Source organism: Myxine glutinosa, chromosome 10 (assembly GCF_964187855.1).
Source record: "Myxine glutinosa chromosome 10, kmMyxGlut1.1, whole genome shotgun sequence".
NCBI classification, from domain to species: domain Eukaryota; kingdom Metazoa; phylum Chordata; class Myxini; order Myxiniformes; family Myxinidae; genus Myxine; species Myxine glutinosa.
Window position 1 is genome coordinate 6,322,370 of NC_136270.1, and position 18,862 is coordinate 6,341,231.

Below are 18,862 nucleotides of genomic sequence, written 5' to 3' on the forward strand. Positions count from 1 at the left end.
GACTGAAAGGGGGATTTCAAGGAACTTGCTGGGCCATAGCATGGTTATAGTTGCTGGGGAGCATATAACAACTTGTGTGTGGTGGGTTGAAGAGACCCTGCCTTTGGGGACAGATCACCGTATGTGCACCGTATGTAATCACTGATGCAAATGAGATGCTGTGTGAGGCTAAAAGAAATGTCATTTTGAGATATGAATGTAGTTCCCGCGAGAACGTCGACATTGAGATCTGAAACAACCAAGGCGTCAAGTACCAAAATGTGATCAGCCCTGTTGAGAGCAACATGTGTTTCACTGACCACATCCAGAGGGGTCACACCATCCACTTGGTAAGCAGGCACTGAACTTTTTGAGACTGGGAGGCCGATATGGTGGGCCAAAGTTGCACGAACAATGTTAGTTTTTGGGCAGTGTCTGGCGTGAGGGGTATAGCATGGTCGTTGTAACGGGATAGACTGGGTGAGCAGTTGGTATACACCTGCCTTATGGTAATATGTGGGTGGCTGGTAATAGTGTCCATAGGTGATGTAGGCTTATTGTCGTCGTCAAGTTCATTATCAGGACAGTCATTATAGGCGTCCACGCCACAGATCTGACAAATGCTGGTGAAGCTTACCTTGTACAAAATTGGGAGGAACCGACACCAACCTAGGAAATGGTCTTCAGGATGACCTGCCTCTTTGCATAAGGGGCAGCATGGAGGTGATTGTTTGCCACTGGGTCTAGAAGGCTGTGATGAAGATCAATACGACTGCTGCTGGGGCTTGGAGAGGGTTCGATTGGATGGTTTAGTTACAGCTGACCTCATGACCTTGGCATCAGCTGCAGAAACAATCACAGAAAGGAGTGAGTCCATGGCTAGTGATTTCTCAGGTTTGAATGAAGCTAATGTTTGAGACCTCAATCAGTCCCACAACGTTATTTGACCAGCTGGAACAGATCTGGGTGAATCAAGCAAAGCCATGTTAACACCACAAGGTTTTCTAGCGTTGAAGACAACTCTTCCTGATTTATGTTTAATCACCATGATGAACTAATGGGATATCTTCCCTTAGCAGACTATCATTGATGGATGTAGTGAGTCATTGGAACAAATCCTCAGGGCTTTCGTCACTCCCAAAGCATATGGAATCAAAGTCAAGGAAATGAGCTCAGAATGGCTGCAAACCAAAGTGCAGACAAATGGCCTGCCAAACTGAAGCCAGTGAGGTGGAGTTCTTTACAACTGCGGATCTTGAGATCACGGGACAAAAATTGGCAACTTGTCCAAGCTTTAGTTTGAGATGAGCTAGCTTCTGTTGTGCTGTCTGGCCATTCCGAGTCTCAGCAGAATCGTCGGCAAAGTCACGAAGTGGGGGAAAGAGCAGACTTCTTAGCCCAGTTTATACCATCCAAAAGGAATGGGGAAAAGTTAGAACCCAACTATAATACATACAATATGTTCTGTGGCCAGCATTTGAATGATGTCACCATTTCAGTTTTGGAGAGATAGCAAGGTTTTGGCATGCGACTGGAGGACGCCATCTTCGGATGCTGTCGTTTCCATTGCTGTTAAACCAAATGGATCACAAAGTCAGTCCTTTTCCTGATGCTCATCTGCCAGCTTTAATCTGGAAACTATGATAAAAAAAAGTTCAGGCTGGAGTTCCTCAAGGCAGTGTTCTGGGCCCTGTGCTTTTTCTTGTCTTCATTAATGATCTCTTCGACTCTCTGGAAAATCCTCTCTATCTCTTTGCTGATGATTCCACTCTCTGCCGCTCCATATCTTAACCCCCAGATCAGCAGGCAGGAGCCTCTTCACTCTCTGCAGACCTGGTCAATATCACAAACTGGTCAAACAAGTGGAGCATGTCTATCAATCCTGACAAATCTCACACTCTCACTTTGTCTCCCCGAAAAAACGGTCTGGACAACCCTCCCATCTACTTTCTGAACAATCCTCTTGAAGAAGTTCTGTCACTCAAGCTTTTGGGTCTCACTATCTGCCATGATCTTTCCTGGGAAAAGCACATTTCCAAGCTGGCCTCCAAAGCCAGCTGCCGACTGGGCATCCTCCATCGTGCGAAGTCCTTCCTTAGCACTTCTGAGCTCCTCACCAAATACACCAATGGAATACTGTTCTCCCCTCTGGGCTGGTGCTCCAGCCTCACACCTAGCTTGGCTTCACGCGGTTGAAACCAAAGCATTCAGAATCATTGGAATCTCCCACGATGAAGCTGATTCTGAGGGCCTTTCACTCACTCAGCACAGTCAAGTTAGTGGTCTGTCTTCTACAGACTCCTCCCCGGCCTTGCTCCCCCTGCTCTCCCTGTTCCAGAGTCTGTGCTCTATCCCCCAAACATTCCTGCAGGACGCACAAGATCGGCCAGCAACCCTCTTCTGGTGAAACTGCCAAAAGCAAGACCCTCTGCTCACCTTCACTCCTTCATTCCTCTTTTCTCCCACCTCTGGAACAAACTCTCACACTCTCTTCAATCCCCCTACTCCCTCCAGGTCTTTAAAACAGCTGTTCACCACCATCTCTTATCTTCCCCCATCCAAAACCTTGATCTTTTCTACCCCCATTAAAACACCCCAAATCCACCTCTTTCAATCCCCAACTTCTTTCCTGAAATTCCTAGAAGTGTTCATTTGCTTTATACCGTGTACCCCTCTCTCCTCCCCCAACCCTCTCCCTTCCACAGATCTACCGACGTCCCTGATCTCTTCTGTTGTTGTGCTTGTGTGCTTCCCTCTCTCCCCCCTCCCTGCTTGTCTCCCACTCCATTCATTGCATGTTTTATGTGTCTGTGCATGTTTTCATGTTCAATGTGTTCGCCCTTATACGAGCCTTGATTCTGTATACAAAAAAAACAACATTTTATCCACACTTCCATGGCTATTAATGCCATCCGGACTTGGAAGGGGAATCAAAAATGTTACGTGTGAAAAAGGCAATGCCATCTAAAATCCCACTGCTGAATAGAAAAAAAAAATTAAATGTCTGCAAAATATGAGCTGCCGGTATGTCTATAAAATAAAATAAAATGTTAAAAATATTATAGAACACAATCATGCATTACAGCAAACAATGTTTCTGATAATTATCAAAATGCACTACATGACATAATATAACTAAAGAAGGGTAGAGTGAACGTACCCAGTGAGATGCAGCCGATCAAGGCGTTTGTTCATCTCTTTAAACACCTCCAGTGTCAGGCCACATGAACGACATGAGGACGTAGAGCAGGAATCATCATCGCTGCTATGGCAGCTCTGCATCTTCCTAAACCTGTGAACCATGGATTGCTGAATAAGCTCGGCTGAGACATTCAATATCCAATCACATGGTGTTATATTTGCTACTCAATTGGAAATACTGTACAACAGTAACAAATATAAATATTATCCTAGCAGTGGTAGAATGGGACAGCTGTATTTTTACAGATTCATTATTACCTCCACCACCAAAGGTGGATGGAGGTTATGTTTTCACCCCTGTCTGTCTGTCTGTCTGTCCGTTTGTGAACAAAATATTTCAAACAGTTGTTCACGGATTCGGACTAAATTTGGCAGAGATGTAGCGTATGTGACAAGGACGAAATGATTAGATTTTGGTGAAGATCCAGATTCAGATACTAGAATTTTTAAAGTGATTCTTCACCATTGGGAGATATGACCAACAACTATACATAACAGGATATCTCAAAAAGTTGTGGACAGATTTGGACGAAACTTGGTGGAGGTATGCTCTCTACTGAGTGCCGTTGTAGTTATTACTGTATTTTAACCCAAATCGAGGCTCATGGAAGAGCGAAGCGACAGAGGGGAAACAGGATGGAGAATTGTAACAGGAAGCCAGTGACGTCATTTGATGTGTCACCTTGATCCAAATGGTGACTTACATGGAGAAACATTGTATTCCGAACGTTGGGTGTCTGGCAAGGACAAAGAGATTCGATTTTGGTGAAGATCTGAACATGGATTCGGATATGAGAAATATTTAATTTTTTTTAAAGGAATTCTTCACCATTGAGAGATCAGGTGAAGAGTGATACATAGCAGGATATCTCAAAAAGTTAGACAGATTTGGACGAAACTTGTTGGACAGGTTGTGTGTGTGACAAGGAAGAATCTTGGTGAAGATCCAGATCCGGATCTGGCTATTAGAATTTTTTAGGTGATTTTCACCATTGAGTGATATGGCCAACCAGGCGGAGGTATGCTCTCTACTGAGTGCCGTTGTAGTTATTACTGTATTTTAACCCAAATCGAGGCTCATTGAAGAGCGAAGCGACAGAGGGGAAACAGGAAGGAGAATTGTAACAGGAAGCCAGTGACGTCATTTGATGTGTCACCTTGATCCAAATGGTGACTTACATGGAGAAACATTGTATTCCGAACGTGGATTCCAATACCGATTCCTCCATCATTAGTAACTCTGAAGGTTCTCAGTATGTTGAAATTGATCAGTGGGATTTTGAAGAAGCTATTGGAGCCAAAATTAGTGATGGAAACACTTTTGGGGGAATTGTTGTGATGGAAACAAAATTAGTGATGGAAACACTTTTGGGGGAATTGTAGAGCCGTATCGTTTCGAGCCTCATGCAAGCAATTCAGACCAAAATGGCGACAATGGAGGTGTTAGTGAAGATAAAAACGACAGTCGCATGTCATTACAGATTGGCAGGTTTTGTTTTTCTGTTCAATTTATGGTTTATAAAAGATTTGTATTAATTCATAAATCAGTTATATTACTCCAGAAGAAATATGGCTAGGCCCACGGTTGATGGGGGTGGAGGGGAACGGGGGAGGGTATGGGATGGTGGTAAGTGTTGTGGGGGTGATGGTTGATGGGGGGTTGTGGAGGGGGATGTTGTGGGGTGGTCATGGGTATTATTAGGTGGGGTTTTTGAGCTCTTCAGATGCGTAGTGCAAGGTGGTGGCAATGTTAGCCAGCACATCTAGCAAGGTGAGATCGGTCACTGACAGGCCACCACCCAAATCGCACATGTCCATATGCTAGTAGCTCCGGAGAGATGGTGTTACAGATTCGTGTGACAGTTGTTTCGTGTCTGTACCACGTCGATGTCCCGACCCAGTCGAGGGGGGAGGGAGAGTGGTGGAGAGGTGAGATAGGTCACTAGCAGGCCAACACAGGTGTTCGATTCACCACTCAAATCACCCCTGTCCATATGTTGGTGGCTCGGCAGAGATGGTGTTACAGTTTCAAGCGACGGCTGGTTCTTCCTCTTTATCATGGGGATGGCATCCTCTCTCAATCATGGCAGATAACCACAAGATCTAGCCATCTTTGTTGTTTTATAGCAGTGCTTTGTAAAATGTTCCGAACACAAAACCGAATATTTTGTAGGCTCAGACAATCCACACTTGGGCATTTCGGACAAGCCTCGTCCAAATTCTGGAAACCCTCGGATCTTTCAGCCAATGGTGTAGCATGAAACCATTTCGGTTTGTATTATTTAAAAAACACCAGGGATGCATCAACCCAGCATATTTGTAGAAATTAGAAAATCATTTGCCGTTTGAGTTCAATTGTACCTTGATGTAACCTGTATATAATACAAAAGTGTAGGTTGCTTTCACCACATGACGTCATGGCTAATCGTAAAGAAGAAGATTTTGTCTTTCAATTGCACAATTACCTACTTTTTAAATCGGAACTTGGAAAAATACACATCATGTCTATTTTGTAGGGTATCAAGGAATAGATTAGCATCGTGGAGGCCTGAGTGTTTGAGTTTCCCTTTAAGTACACAGAGTCCATTATTGTGGCCGGCCGATGACAGGCACCATTGCTTCTCAAACTAACGAATCTCTGACGACCAGTTTGGTTTCAGACCTCACCATTCCACTTCAGATAATGTTATTCATTCATTCACACAGCAGTGGATAAATGTCTACAACCATAAGCAAGAAGTTAGGGCCAACACTTTGGATATCTCTTCAGCCTGTAAGATCCTCTGGCCGCAGGCAGTCCTGATTTGTATGTTGTCTCCCTTTTGTATTCAGGGCCCCCTGCCCAAGTCTTTATATGATTTTCACGATAAGCGGAAACAGCAGGTGGCCCTTGCTGGTGTCCTTCCTTTGATATTTCCCTTCAGGCTGGGGTTTCACAAGTCGGTGTCTCCGGACAGACGTTATATTCGTGATCTATATTAATAATATACATGTATCAGATTCTCTGGAAAACCAACTCCATTATTATGCTGACTCTGCAATCTGCAGAAAGGTACATCACTCCTGCGAAAGGCTGGCAGCTACTGAAACCATTTAAACTAGCCGAAACCCGTGAAACATCCACGGAAGGGAGGATGTGGTGTATGGATAGAGTGTACCATTATGGATGGCATAGGGGATTTGCTTGTCTGAGTAAGAGTTAGGAAGAAAGATGAGAATGAAGAGTGCGTATATGAACAACGATCACCGACACCGGCACAAATGCATGCTCTGGATTGTCCACTCAGTGGACGGCTTGCTTTCGCCTTCGCCTGTCCAATCAGCAGACGGCTTGCTTCGCCTTCGCCCAGCAGACGCCAATACGATGGCGTCGTAAAATGGCGTCGTATCGGCAGTTAATCGGATGCTTTTGGGCCCCAACGTCGGCTAATTCAGATTTTTCGAGTATGGCTGTACATGATAAACAAAGAGCGCGGTTGGTAGATCGTAAATCCATTAGTGCCGTGGGCATCGGGTCACTGGGTGCGGCGTAAAAGGGATAACAAAGTCGAGTCCTTACACTATTATTATATAGATAGACCTTGACAAGTAAAGACGCTGATCAGCTACTTGGAATGTGATGTTCAATACCGGCAAATCACAAGCTCTTACACTGTCTCTCAATAAGGATTGGCAATTAAGCTATCCAATACATTTCTCTCGACAGCCATCGGAAGAGCTGTAATTCCTGGAAATCCTTGGCCTCACCATCTGCTATAACATTTCGTGAAGAGATCAGATCTCCAAACTGGCCTCAAAGGCTAGATATCATCTGGATATTCTCCCTAAAACAAATGCATTCCTGAACCGTACAGAGCTAATCATGGTGTATATGGCTTTCTTAATGAGCTTGACAGAGCATGCCTCCAACAATGAGCCACTGCACCTGCTTCCTACCTCACTTCTTTTGAGACGATAAAAAACAAGGCCTCCGGTACCATCAAAATCTCAAGAAAAGAGGCGGAAACCCAGGGTTGTCACTTTGCCAAATGGTGGCTATTTGTCAGCCCTATATTTTTAAAAGCTTACACCTGGCCTTGTTCCTCCTGTCCTCCCACCCCAAATCAAGACGGATTGCTCACCTACATTCATTCACCTTCTTAACCCTTAGGAGCAATGCTGATTCGGGCATGTTTCAGTATATAGTGCATGCGAGATAAGATTTGTCAGACTTTCCTGAGGCAGAATGTCATGCAGACTTTCCTGAGGGAGATACCGTATCTGGTTTGGGTGTCAGGCAGACTTTCCTGAGGGAGACACCATATCTGGTTTGGGTGTCAGGCAGACTTTCTCGAAGGACACACCGTATCTGGTTTGGGTGTCAGGCAGACTTTCCTGAGGGAGATACCGTATCTGGTTTGGGTGTCAGGCAGACTTTCCTGAAGGACACACCGTATCTGGTTTGGGTCTCAGGCAGACTTTCCTGAGGGAGATACCGTATCTGGTTTGGATGTCAGGCAGACTTTCCTGAGGGAGACACCATATCTGGTTTGGGTGTCAGGCAGACTTTCCCGAAGGACACACCATATCTGGTTTGGGTGTCAGGCAGACTTTCCTGAGGGAGATACCATATCTGGTTTGGGTGCCAGGCAGACTTTCCTAAGGGAGATGCCGTATCTGGTTTGGGTGTCAGGCAGACTTTCCTGAGGGAGACACCATAGCTGGTTTGGGTGTCAGGCAGACTTTCCCGAAGGACACACCATATCTGGTTTGGGTGCCAGGCAGACTTTCCTGAGGGAGACACCGTATCTGGTTTGGGTGCCAGGCAGACTTTCCTGAGGGAGACACCGTATCTGGTTTGGGTCTCAGGCAGACTTTCCTGAGGGAGATACCGTATCTGGTTTGGATGTCAGGCAGACTTTCCTGAGGGAGACACCATATCTGGTTTGGGTGTCAGGCAGACTTTCCCGAAGGACACACCATATCTGGTTTGGGTGTCAGGCAGACTTTCCTGAGGGAGATACCATATCTGGTTTGGGTGCCAGGCAGACTTTCCTAAGGGAGATGCCATATCTGGTTTGGGTGTCAGGCAGACTTTCCTGAGGGAGACACCATAGCTGGTTTGGGTGTCAGGCAGACTTTCCCGAAGGACACACCATATCTGGTTTGGGTGCCAGGCAGACTTTCCTGAGGGAGACACCGTATCTGGTTTGGGTGCCAGGCAGACTTTCCTGAGGGAGACACCGTATCTGGTTTGGGTGCCAGGCAGACTTTCCTGAGGGAGACACCATATGTGGTTTGGGTGTCAGGCAGACTTTCCTGAGGGAGACACCATATCTGGTTTGGGTGTCAGGCAGACTTTCCTGAGGGAGACACCTTATCTGGTTTGGGTGTCAGGCAGACTTTCCCGAAGGACACACCGTATATGGTTTGGGTGCTTTTTAACAGCGATGAAAATATCATATCAGGGGCTTGAGAATACATGGGGTAAGTTTCAAATCAACTTTTAAAATGATGTTTATGATTAATCATGTTGGTGGGATGGGGCGTGAGAACTGTGAGGGCTGTTATAAATACATTGTTTATTTGGTTCTGGGGCCACAAGAGAAACTATTCGATAATTTTGCATCTAATGCTCAAAGGAGAAAAATATGTATGTGTATGTGTGTGTGCATGTGTGTGTGTGTGCATGTGTGTGTGTGCATGTGTGAGTGCGTTTTCATCCACTTCCGCTGCTCACTTGTACAATATTAATGATAGGAACTCGACAACCCTCATCCGTGGATATTTCTCGTATCTCCTATATTTTCATGAGTCCGGTTTGCATCCAGGAACATAACGAACATAACAATTGTGGTTACCCATTTTTAAATTGCCACTCTTTCGTTTAAATGCTGAATATTATGTTTAGAAGACGATTTGAATTACAGATTTCTCCTTAGCAACGGCAGGTTAAAAGTGCCCTGTGTGGCAGAAGAGAGTCGCTGAAAACGTACACAGCACATGAGTGAAATGCCACGTTAGCATTCATACGTCGTTTCGAAAGTTCCCTTCACAACAAACATTACAACAAACAAATGAAAACTAGAAGCTGTCCATGATTGTCTGACAACACCAAAAGGTACCCTCAGAACAAGATTACTGTAAAGAACACCCAAATAAAAATTTGGAATAAATGTTTTGTAAACTACACAGCAGAAGCAATTGTAATTGGCACAGTAAATAATAAATACATTATGCTTTGTACCAAAACTTACCTTGAAGGCAAAAGGCCTAACATTCCTGAAGCATTATTTCTTGGAGCGGCCCCAGGCTCTTCATCAGCTGATGACTGGTGATCCTCAGCATTTATTCTCTTTACTGTCAATACTTCATTCTCTGCAAGTGTGTCTTCAGAAAACTCGTCAATCTGTATGCGAGGTGTACCAGTATCATGAATCGACTTCACGTGTGAAGCTTGGTCATTGACAAAATCGCAGTCATCGGCGGAAGAATGGCATTCAGGGGAATTCTCAGAATTATAGGGGGAAATCGGTTGTTGGCAGGTTGCAGATGAAGCATCATTTCCTGCTGATATTGAAGTCATCACAGGAAGCACTAAAGAAATGTTTGAAATTTCATCTTCTTTTGAAGCCCCAATGTCAGCTTCGATGTCTTCACCTTCGCGAAAATAACCCATAGAAGCGTCTCTGTCTGTAAGCAGCCAGCTTTGAACCATTTCTTCATTTTCACATTGTCGAGTCGAGAAAGAAGTATCACAATTTGATTCTGCTTTCTCAGATGGAATGTTGTCAGACTTGTATTTTGCCCGGAAGTCCTGAGAACCTGGCATACCACAAGTCGAGCTAATAGGAGAAACATCAATCAAGTTATTTGAATCATCAAAGGTCATGTGCAGTTTTACATCAGAATCATCCACATCAAAGTTCACGTGGTTAAAAAGGTCACCGCTGGTATTAGAAAAATGACCTTCTGAATTGAGCATCAATTGGTCATATGTATTGTTTGTACTGTCAGAGACAGCAAAAGATTCAGCTGTGATGGAAGTTTGAATATTCGAAGGATCATCTCCTCCTTCAGTAAGAACATGGCATTTGTCTCCCAATCTCATCGCATCCAATGCTGTTGCGGAGCTTTGCACCGAATTTGCGGTCCCTCCAAAATCTCCATCAGGCATCGTGTCGCAATCACTGGGAAGGCTTTCCGAGGCAAAGCACACGCGGACTGACCCATCACCAGCCTGCAATAGACAACAAACGCTGGCGAATAAAGTACACCAAAGATAACCACAACAAGAGCAAGAACAAGAACAACAAATATGAAAAGAATAATCCTGTACATTTACATAATCTCCGATTCAAGGGGAAAACTGAAATCACCTGGTTAAATCTTCCAGAAATTAAGTAATACTTCATCGGTTCTTTTTTGTTTCTTTTCTTCTTAAACTTGTGTAATGTTCAACAGCAAGTGATCTCAAGTCAATGATTAATAACGTCAAGGTTAACAGTTAACCACACAGATTAATTTAGTGATTGGCCAGATACAATGCATTATAATGAAAAGGTTGCGAGGGCAAAATGGATCGTCACAATAACCACAAAAACGATATTTCGTAATGAATAATATATATATTTTAAGATGGTTTTATAATAACAAAATACATATTAAAGACTAATGATGGTTCAATAATATAATAGCACATCGCAATAGTGATATCACAATGAGAACATTCAAGAATGTCTAAAATTAATAAGCGACAGGATGGTCAAAGATAAAACCTTTCCAGAGCTCACCTTGGATGAAACTTCGTCTCCCGATAAAGCACTGGTTGTTCCATTATTCATACTTTCATTCACAGTTCTCGTGGCCAACCTTTAAAGAAAAGCAAAGCCACGCTTCACTTAATTCCCAACAAGACGTTCAAAGAGAGCTTGGTTTTTGACAAACACTCACATCATTGTAGATACCACATTGTGGATAAAAAAACGAAATCGAGGCCAGATTGGATAAATGGCCGAAGACAAATACAACTCCTCAGTACAAGGGCTAGAATAGGAAATGCATCGTCCGATAGTCGTAGCCATAGATGTACCAATCATTATTTTGAAAAAAAAAGATCTTATGCTGTCATAAACACCAACACAAGCCTGCTTTTCCAGTCTGGGTGGAGGGTAAAACCTGTTATAGAACCAAGTATTTTATGTACAAGGAAATTTTGCAGGTTTATTATAAAGTGTTTATACAACCAACGTATTGCTTTCAGAAAGCAAAGGTCAAATGTAGCTTTGAATCATTCAATGAGTACAAAAAAACAAACAACAGGCAGTTTAAGGCCATTTTCCCTGCTAGAGCTTCTTCCCCATTTTGGAGAAGACAATCTTCTCCATTTTGCCCTATTTTCTGCATCTCTACTTGTTAACCCCCTTGCCCGCATTTCTTCTTCCACCACCTTTAGCCAAGTCTTTCTCGGTCTTCCCCGTCCTCTACTTCCTTCTACATTCATTTCCATCACTCTTCTCAACCAGTCACTTTCATCCTTCCTCAACACATGACCAAACCATCTCAAACTGTTTCTCTTCACAGCATCCATCACAGGTTCTATTCCCATCATCTTTCGCAATTCATCATTTGTCTTCCTCTCTCAACGACACTCAACACATCCACCGAACCATTCACACTTCAACCCTTTCCAGCCTTCGTTGCTGCTCTACATTCATTACCCATGTCTCGCTCCCATAAATCATAACACTTCTCACACATGCAGCATACACCTTTCCCTTCAGCTTCAACGACACTCCCCCCTCATCAGCACGCCACTCAGTTCCCGAAACTTCTTCCATGCACATCTCACTCAAGCAACCGTTGCCGAGTCTGATCCACCTTCTCCATTCAGCATGTCTCCTAGGTAGCAAAATGTTTTCACACCTTCCAGCTTCACGCCATCTCCAAGATCCATCTCAACATTTCCTCCATCTGCAGCTCCCTCTGTGCACACCTTACACTTGAATGTAGCTGCCACACTGGTTAATGCCCCTCTCAGACCACTACATTTTTGATGAACCCACTCAGCGCACATTGTACATTGAATGGAGTTCACTCCGACACCCTTCCTGCACACAGCACACGGCCACTTCCCAGTTCTTTCCACCTCACCACATGCTGTACCACTTGCCATCACCTTCGTTTTTCCGATATTCACCTTCAGACCTTTTGTCTCCATATATTCCTTCCACTTGTTCATCTTCTCCTTCAGTCCATCCATACTTTCCGCAATCAACACCAGATCATCTGCATGCAAGAACTCCCACGGTAAACCCTCCTTTACATTCCGAGCCAGCACCTCCATCACAGCTACAAATAGTAGTGGACTTAGTACGGACTCCTGATGCACTCCCACCTTCACCTCAAACTCACCAATGTTCCCGTCCTTCATCCTTACAGCTGTGCGCGCTGTCTCGTACATTGCCATCACGACTCTGATCAACCATTCCTCCACTCCTAACTTCCTCAATGCCCATGTCACTACTTTGTGTGGAACCCGATCGAATGCTTTCTCCAGATCAACAAACCCAAGAAACAACTTCTTCCTCTTCTCCATGTACTTCTCCTGCAACTGCCTTACAATAAAAAAGCATTGAGTAAGAATTATCATTTAAGAAAAATTTTTTTTACATTAAGAATCATTCAATGAGTAAGCTGCGAAATGATTTCATATTGTCGTGTGACTACCCTTGGTGAATGCCTTAGGGTAGCACGGAGGGCCAACCGAGCTTTACTCCGAGGTGTTCAGTTCAAAATGTGGTGGAGTTAATACACGTAGGGGGGTTGGGGGGGTGGAAGGGGAGGACCCTGAATGGATCCCACCGGCAGTCCTCAAACCTGCAAAAAATAACTCACATGAAGACGGATTTAAAATGTACAAAAATAACAGGTTTATTCAAAGAAATGCCGGTACAAAATAAAACACGGTGAAAAAATCCTAATTTGGGACGTCCCCACAACAGACACAAACACAAACAAAGGATAAAATAATGTTGGATAAAATTAATGTGTGTGGTTATTTCGTGCACTTAGCTCTGATCGCTGGTGCATCTCGCCGAGGAATCGTCCAAGCCCCGGGCGCGCAGTCTGGATGCGGCTCTGGTGTTGGCTGGAAATCCGCTCGCTCCCGTGCTGCTAGGCCTCAGTACGCCCTCGTTCACTAGGCCACGCTAGCTGGCGCGAAACAAGGCCCTTCCGCGCAAATCGAACGGCCGCGTGCAACTCGCTCCCCCAGCCTTGCCCGTCTTCGTCGTCCTTGGTGTGAAACTGCAGCCCTCGGTCTGCAGCTCTTCCTCCCCTCTACAACCAGCCCAATGCTGGAACATGGCTGCCCGCGATGAAGCCTCCCCATGCAGAGAGCGAAATCCAACCATCCGCTATAGCTTTTGGACCGAGAGGCGCAAGAGGGAATGTTCGCTCTCATTGCCCAGACGAACAGGGGAATGAGGAGGAGATGCCGGCCCACAACGTTACTGCCAGACTCAAAACCTCGAGAAGGGGGGAGGAGAGGAGCAATCATGACCGTTCGCTATGGCATCCAGAACGAGAAGGGCACAAGAGAGAATAGTAACCGTGCGCTGTCGTCTCCAGCACGAGAAGATGATGTCCGCCAGCGCGTTTCTTTATCGTCCAGCCTCCGACGTCTTCTGTCGTGATTCACCAATCAGCCAGTTGCTTCTTACCAGTCCTCCCCGTCAACCAAAACCCTGCCCAATCACTGCCCTTGTGGGCATGGCCTCGGCCTGCCTGACCTGTGCTCTTCCCAAGTCAGGGTTGTCAGTGACAGCGCTCAATGTCCTGGCTTCCAGTATGTTTATTTAATGAGTGTCATTAAATGCGCGATTCTAGCTCTACGTGTGGTGTATTGTCAAAAGGAACAAAGGAATAAATAGAGGTAACAACATACAAGGGATAATTTACCCATAATCCCTGTGCTAGTTACCATACCCCACTCGTCGTAATGGGGACGAAGATACACCTTAATCCGAACACACGGTCTACCGGATCCCTACTTATTACATGGTGGTTCTTCTTCTTCACGACAATCGGAGCACACTATAATAATAATAATAATAATTCATTTATTTTGTATAGCGCTTTTCCAGAAGCCCGAAGGCGCTTTGACAGAGTGGAAAACATAATGCATAACAATACATGAAAACAACAATTGCAAAAAGACAAGAATCAATAGGGAAATATTTAAAGCAAAAGGAGGGAGAAGGAGAAGAGATAGTCAGGGGTTAAATGCTGTGGGTTGAATGTTGAATGCAGTGCTGAACAGGTGGGACTTCATTTTGTTAGCATGAATAACAATGAAAAACATGAACAACTCGAACAGCACTTGGTAGAGCGCATACTACCGCCATGATGAACAGAACAGAAATTTCCAGCATCCGAATCGGATCTTCACCAAAATCAAATCAATCCGTCCTTGTCACAGACCCAACATGTCCACCAAGTTTCGTCCGAATCCATCCACAAATTTGAGATATCGTGCTATATATCGTTTTTGGCCATATCTCTCGATAGTGAAGAATCAATTTTAAAATTCCAGCATCCGGATCGGATCTTCACCAAGATCTAATCAAACCGTCCTTGTTACACACGCCCAACCTCGCCACCAAATTTCGCCCGAATCCATCCTTAACTTCTCGAGATATCCTGCTCACAGACAGACAAACAGGGGTAAAACATAATCTCCATCCACCTTCGGTGCAGAGGTAACAAAACAAGAGGGGCGGTAATAATATGAATAATCAGAAGGACTTGATTAGACAATCAATCTGCACCTCCAATAAAAGACATTGCATTACATTGCTTTCATGCAAAATTGCAATGTTCGGATATTAACACAACATGATGAAAACGGAACGAGCCAATGACCTCAATGAGGTACGGATGCAAGACAGCAAGGGAATGCAGAGCGACGGCCACAGGGGATGAAGATCATACCAGAAACCGCAATATTGCAATGACACTTTCATTATTTATGGAGCGTCTCTGCATCCATTGCTTCACACGGCTTCAAGTGGCACGCCTGCCCCTGTTTTATGCATCCACAGGGTCTTCAGCAAATATCGAGCAGAAAGTATTGTTTGGAAAGAAACACAAAAGTGCATCAATTGGAAAGAAACACAAAAGTGCATCAATTGGAAAGAAACACAAAAGTGCATCAATTGGAAAGAAACACAAAAGTGCATCAATTGGAAAGAAACACAAAAGTGCATCAATTGGAAAGAAACACAAAAGTGCATCAATTGGAAAGAAACACAAAAGTGCATCAATTGGAAAGAAACACAAAAGTGCATCAATTGGAAAGAAACACAAAAGTGCATCAATTGGAAAGAAACACAAAAGTGCATCAATTGGAAAGAAACACAAAAGTGCATCAATTGGAAAGAAACACAAAAGTGCATCAATTGGAAAGAAACACAAAAGTGCATCAATTGGAAAGAAACACAAAAGTGCATCAATTTGCACTTCCTGCATGGTGTTAAAGCTTATGTTTTCTCACAATGGAAAGTTATATAAAAACCTAACAAATACACAAGATGTGTATTTATAACCAGAGGATTCATTAAAAAAAAATCCTTTGCACCGATGACTGGTCATTCACATCTCCTTAGCTGAAAATGTATTCCTGGAGAGATTGATTGTCCCATTACAGGAAGCTGCTGAAGCAGGCCTCTATTTTGATCAGGGTACTAGCACACATTATCCTACCCTTGGAAATCTTTAACGTCCACTGGCGAATGCAAGCGGCAGCAGACTGGTCACATCGGTCAACATCAGATGGCGGACTCGTGTAGGCAAAAACCTACCTGCAAAACACCAGAATTCGGTGAGGAATCAAACCTGACAGTTCAAAAATGGTGAGTGTGCAGCCTCCAAATTATCCTACCAGCCTATAAAATATACTGTATTAAAGGTATGGTGCAAATACACCTGTCAAAGATGTGACACCTTGTACATACACCTCGTATAAATTATTCCATGGGTTGGCAAGACAACCTAGAGGTATGCACACTCGCCTCTGAGCCGTAGCGCATGCGTTCCAACCTCGGTCCAGCTAGAGGCTGTCATCCAGGTGTCTTGCAGGTAGGAAGAGGGAGAAGAGTGTGTCATCCCTGGAATGGACGTTAAACTGGTTGTCGAACCCGGTGGACGCTAGACCTTTTACAAGTAATAAGTGTCCTTACGTACGCCTGGTGTTGGCTCAATGGTGAAGGTGCTGGCCTTGAGATCCTCGGGTCTTGAGTTTGAGCCACTGTGGTGCCGTTAAATAACTCTAGGTGGGTCGACTCAGCCCGTCATCCTTCTGAGGTGGGCAAAATGAGTACCGGCTTACTGGAAACAGGGGCACTGCATCAGCGGCACAGCCGGGCTTCCGGGAAATGCTGCAACCAGCAGCCACAGGCTGCATACGAAACAACAAGTGTCCTTCGTGAAGAGTAGGCAAGCTATCTCCGGCACCCTGAACAAATTCCAAATTTCTGCCCCTACCTGTTAGTAAGGCAATGGCAAACCACCCAGGATAAACCCTGCCAAGAAAAACAACGCTATGGAGAGAGTATGGTACATTATTTTTAGGTTGGCTATGGTCGGACTGCATATCATAATTATTCCAAAACTTTCTTTCAACGTCCAAGGCTTCCAAAAGTGCTTATACATAAAACATGAGACCTGCAGGTAATTCCATGGAAACGAAATGAGGGAATCATGAGAGCAGGATGTATTATTTTTAGATAGTCAACAAGAATGGTCAAACCCAAGAAGGATATCATGAGAAAAAACAATTATGATTATTATTTAAATAATTATTATTTCTTTACAACTATTTCAAACAAACTCCAAACCGCATTAGACAGGTGTGTGCCGACGTGTGCATAAATGGACTATGGAACAGGACGTGCTGCGTGCGTGACGTGCTTTTCGTACTTGATGCGATGGCAACAGCTGAACACCTGTCGCTCATCATGCACACCTTGTTCAAACTTTCCACTGAAGGAAACTTACTGCCGCCCCCACCTCTATCCATCAGCTCGGTTCCATCGTCTCACGGAAATCAACACCGCGGGGCTCACCTAGGGAAGGTCCGCACAGGTCGGGTGAGTGGAGTTGACTCACCTGGCCGCCGGATCGCAGTTTCCCTCATCCGGAAAACGCCTGTCAGCCCCGTTGGGGACGCAGTTTGAATGAGAGAAAGAGAGAGTAAAGACTGAAATGAAAAAGAGGACAGTAATGGTGTTTTTGATAGAAAGCACACCAAAGAAACCGCTCCACTTTCTCTAACAAACGTAAGTGGGTGGGGTTATGGGAGTGGTTTCTGTGGAGGCGGGATGATCAGCTGGAGCGTCAGAGCGCGAAACTTGATCCTGTATTCTTCGTCTTGTCTGGCACTTTAATCCCACCAAAATCGACGAGGATCTACATCCACATAGTCTGTCTTGTCTGACTACAGAATATAGCAAAATATGTGAATACAGTAGCAAGATACAATATGAATCAATTATAGAAAAGAAATCGTTATTACACCGCCAATGGCGACGTGACCAGCTACACCGCTAGAGGAGCCTTCGTTGAAACAAATGTCGGCATCATTGATTTTATCGACGTGTTCATCACATGACATCACATCAGATACGAGATAATAGGTAAGTATCCTGCAGTTATCGCGGCTGCTCATCAGGGTTGAGTACAGGTTAGCTTTTTGTCCCCCGCCACGCCGAGAAGTGGTGGCCCCATCTCTGACTTATTTTTTGTTGTTATTGGAGTTCGGCAGGGGTGTGTAATGGCGCCCACACTCTTCGGCGCTTGTATGGACTGGATTCTGGGGAGGATGTCGGAGAGGTCAGGCTGCGGTGTATCGTTTGGGAGTGTCAAGATCTCTGACCTTGATTTCGCAGATGATGCAGTCATCTTTGCGGAGACGTGTAATATTACGGATGTTCCTGGGTCAAAACCAAGATCCAGGCTTTCATTGACATATTGGATGCTGCTGCTTGTGTAGTTATGACTAGACGGATTTATGGAAAAAGGCCATGTATAAGCTTCTTGGTGCATTTTTGAGTAAAAGTTGGGAACCTCACTTTTTAACATTATTCGGGTATGCTGAATTCGATTAACCCGGTTCCCAAGCCGAATTTTGAGTTATTTTTTTTTTAGTTTTGAATAAACTGCTGAAGAACTTGGGCATTGGTGAACTCACAGAGGAGACAATCAAATCTGCAGAAGCGTTCGTCTGCAAAATATATAATGTGCACAGAACAACCTCTGTTGATTCAGCACGACACATGTTGTTCTCCAAGACTGGTAAACCAGAAGCAATGTCACCGACAAGTGATGCTCTTCATTTCCATTTGATGCGAGTACACCATCAAGCCATGATATGGAGAAATGCTCATTGTGCCATACCTGACCTTCCTGCACTTGTGGAAATGGGATGGAAACGTGGTGATTCAGGACTGGAGCCTATTCTGATGTCACTGAGTCCAATCCCAGAAAGTTGCCTCGAAATGATTCGTTGTGCATGCCAGAAGCAATGCAAGACTCGACGCTGCAAATGTCGCTATTCAGAGTTGAGGTGCACATCAATGTGTGCCTGTCAGCAACAGAGTGATGATCAGACCCCTTGTATGAATTTGATGTAGTTTGGCAAAAC

At 44.5% G+C, this 18,862-nt stretch overlaps 1 protein-coding gene across 15 annotated transcripts in view; it reads right to left on the reverse strand.

The window, feature by feature from the left end:
• Window positions 1–17,596, reverse strand: part of LOC137434269 (uncharacterized) — a 59,477-nt gene extending 41,881 nt beyond the window's left edge. Inside the window, exons 1-9 of one of the 15 annotated variants that reach the window (XM_078785288.1) lie at window positions 17,329–17,508; window positions 16,405–16,618; window positions 16,233–16,328; window positions 15,925–16,022; window positions 12,574–12,776; window positions 12,359–12,447; window positions 10,953–11,031; window positions 9,417–10,399; window positions 3,140–3,271 (exon numbers count right to left, since the gene is read on the reverse strand). In XM_078785288.1, the coding sequence (XP_078641414.1) occupies window positions 3,140–3,271; window positions 9,417–10,399; window positions 10,953–11,003 (1,166 nt within the window). In that variant the 5' untranslated portion in view covers window positions 11,004–11,031; window positions 12,359–12,447; window positions 12,574–12,776; ... (2 more) ...; window positions 16,405–16,618; window positions 17,329–17,508. Of the gene's footprint in view, window positions 1–3,139; window positions 3,272–9,416; window positions 10,400–10,952; window positions 11,032–12,358; window positions 12,448–12,573; window positions 12,800–12,888; window positions 13,039–15,924; window positions 16,023–16,232; window positions 16,346–16,404; window positions 16,619–17,139 lie in introns of those variants that run through there. The other 14 variants (XM_078785290.1, XM_078785289.1, XM_078785287.1 and 11 more) reach the window with 14 other exon arrangements.
• Window positions 17,597–18,862: the final 1,266 nt, after the last annotated feature.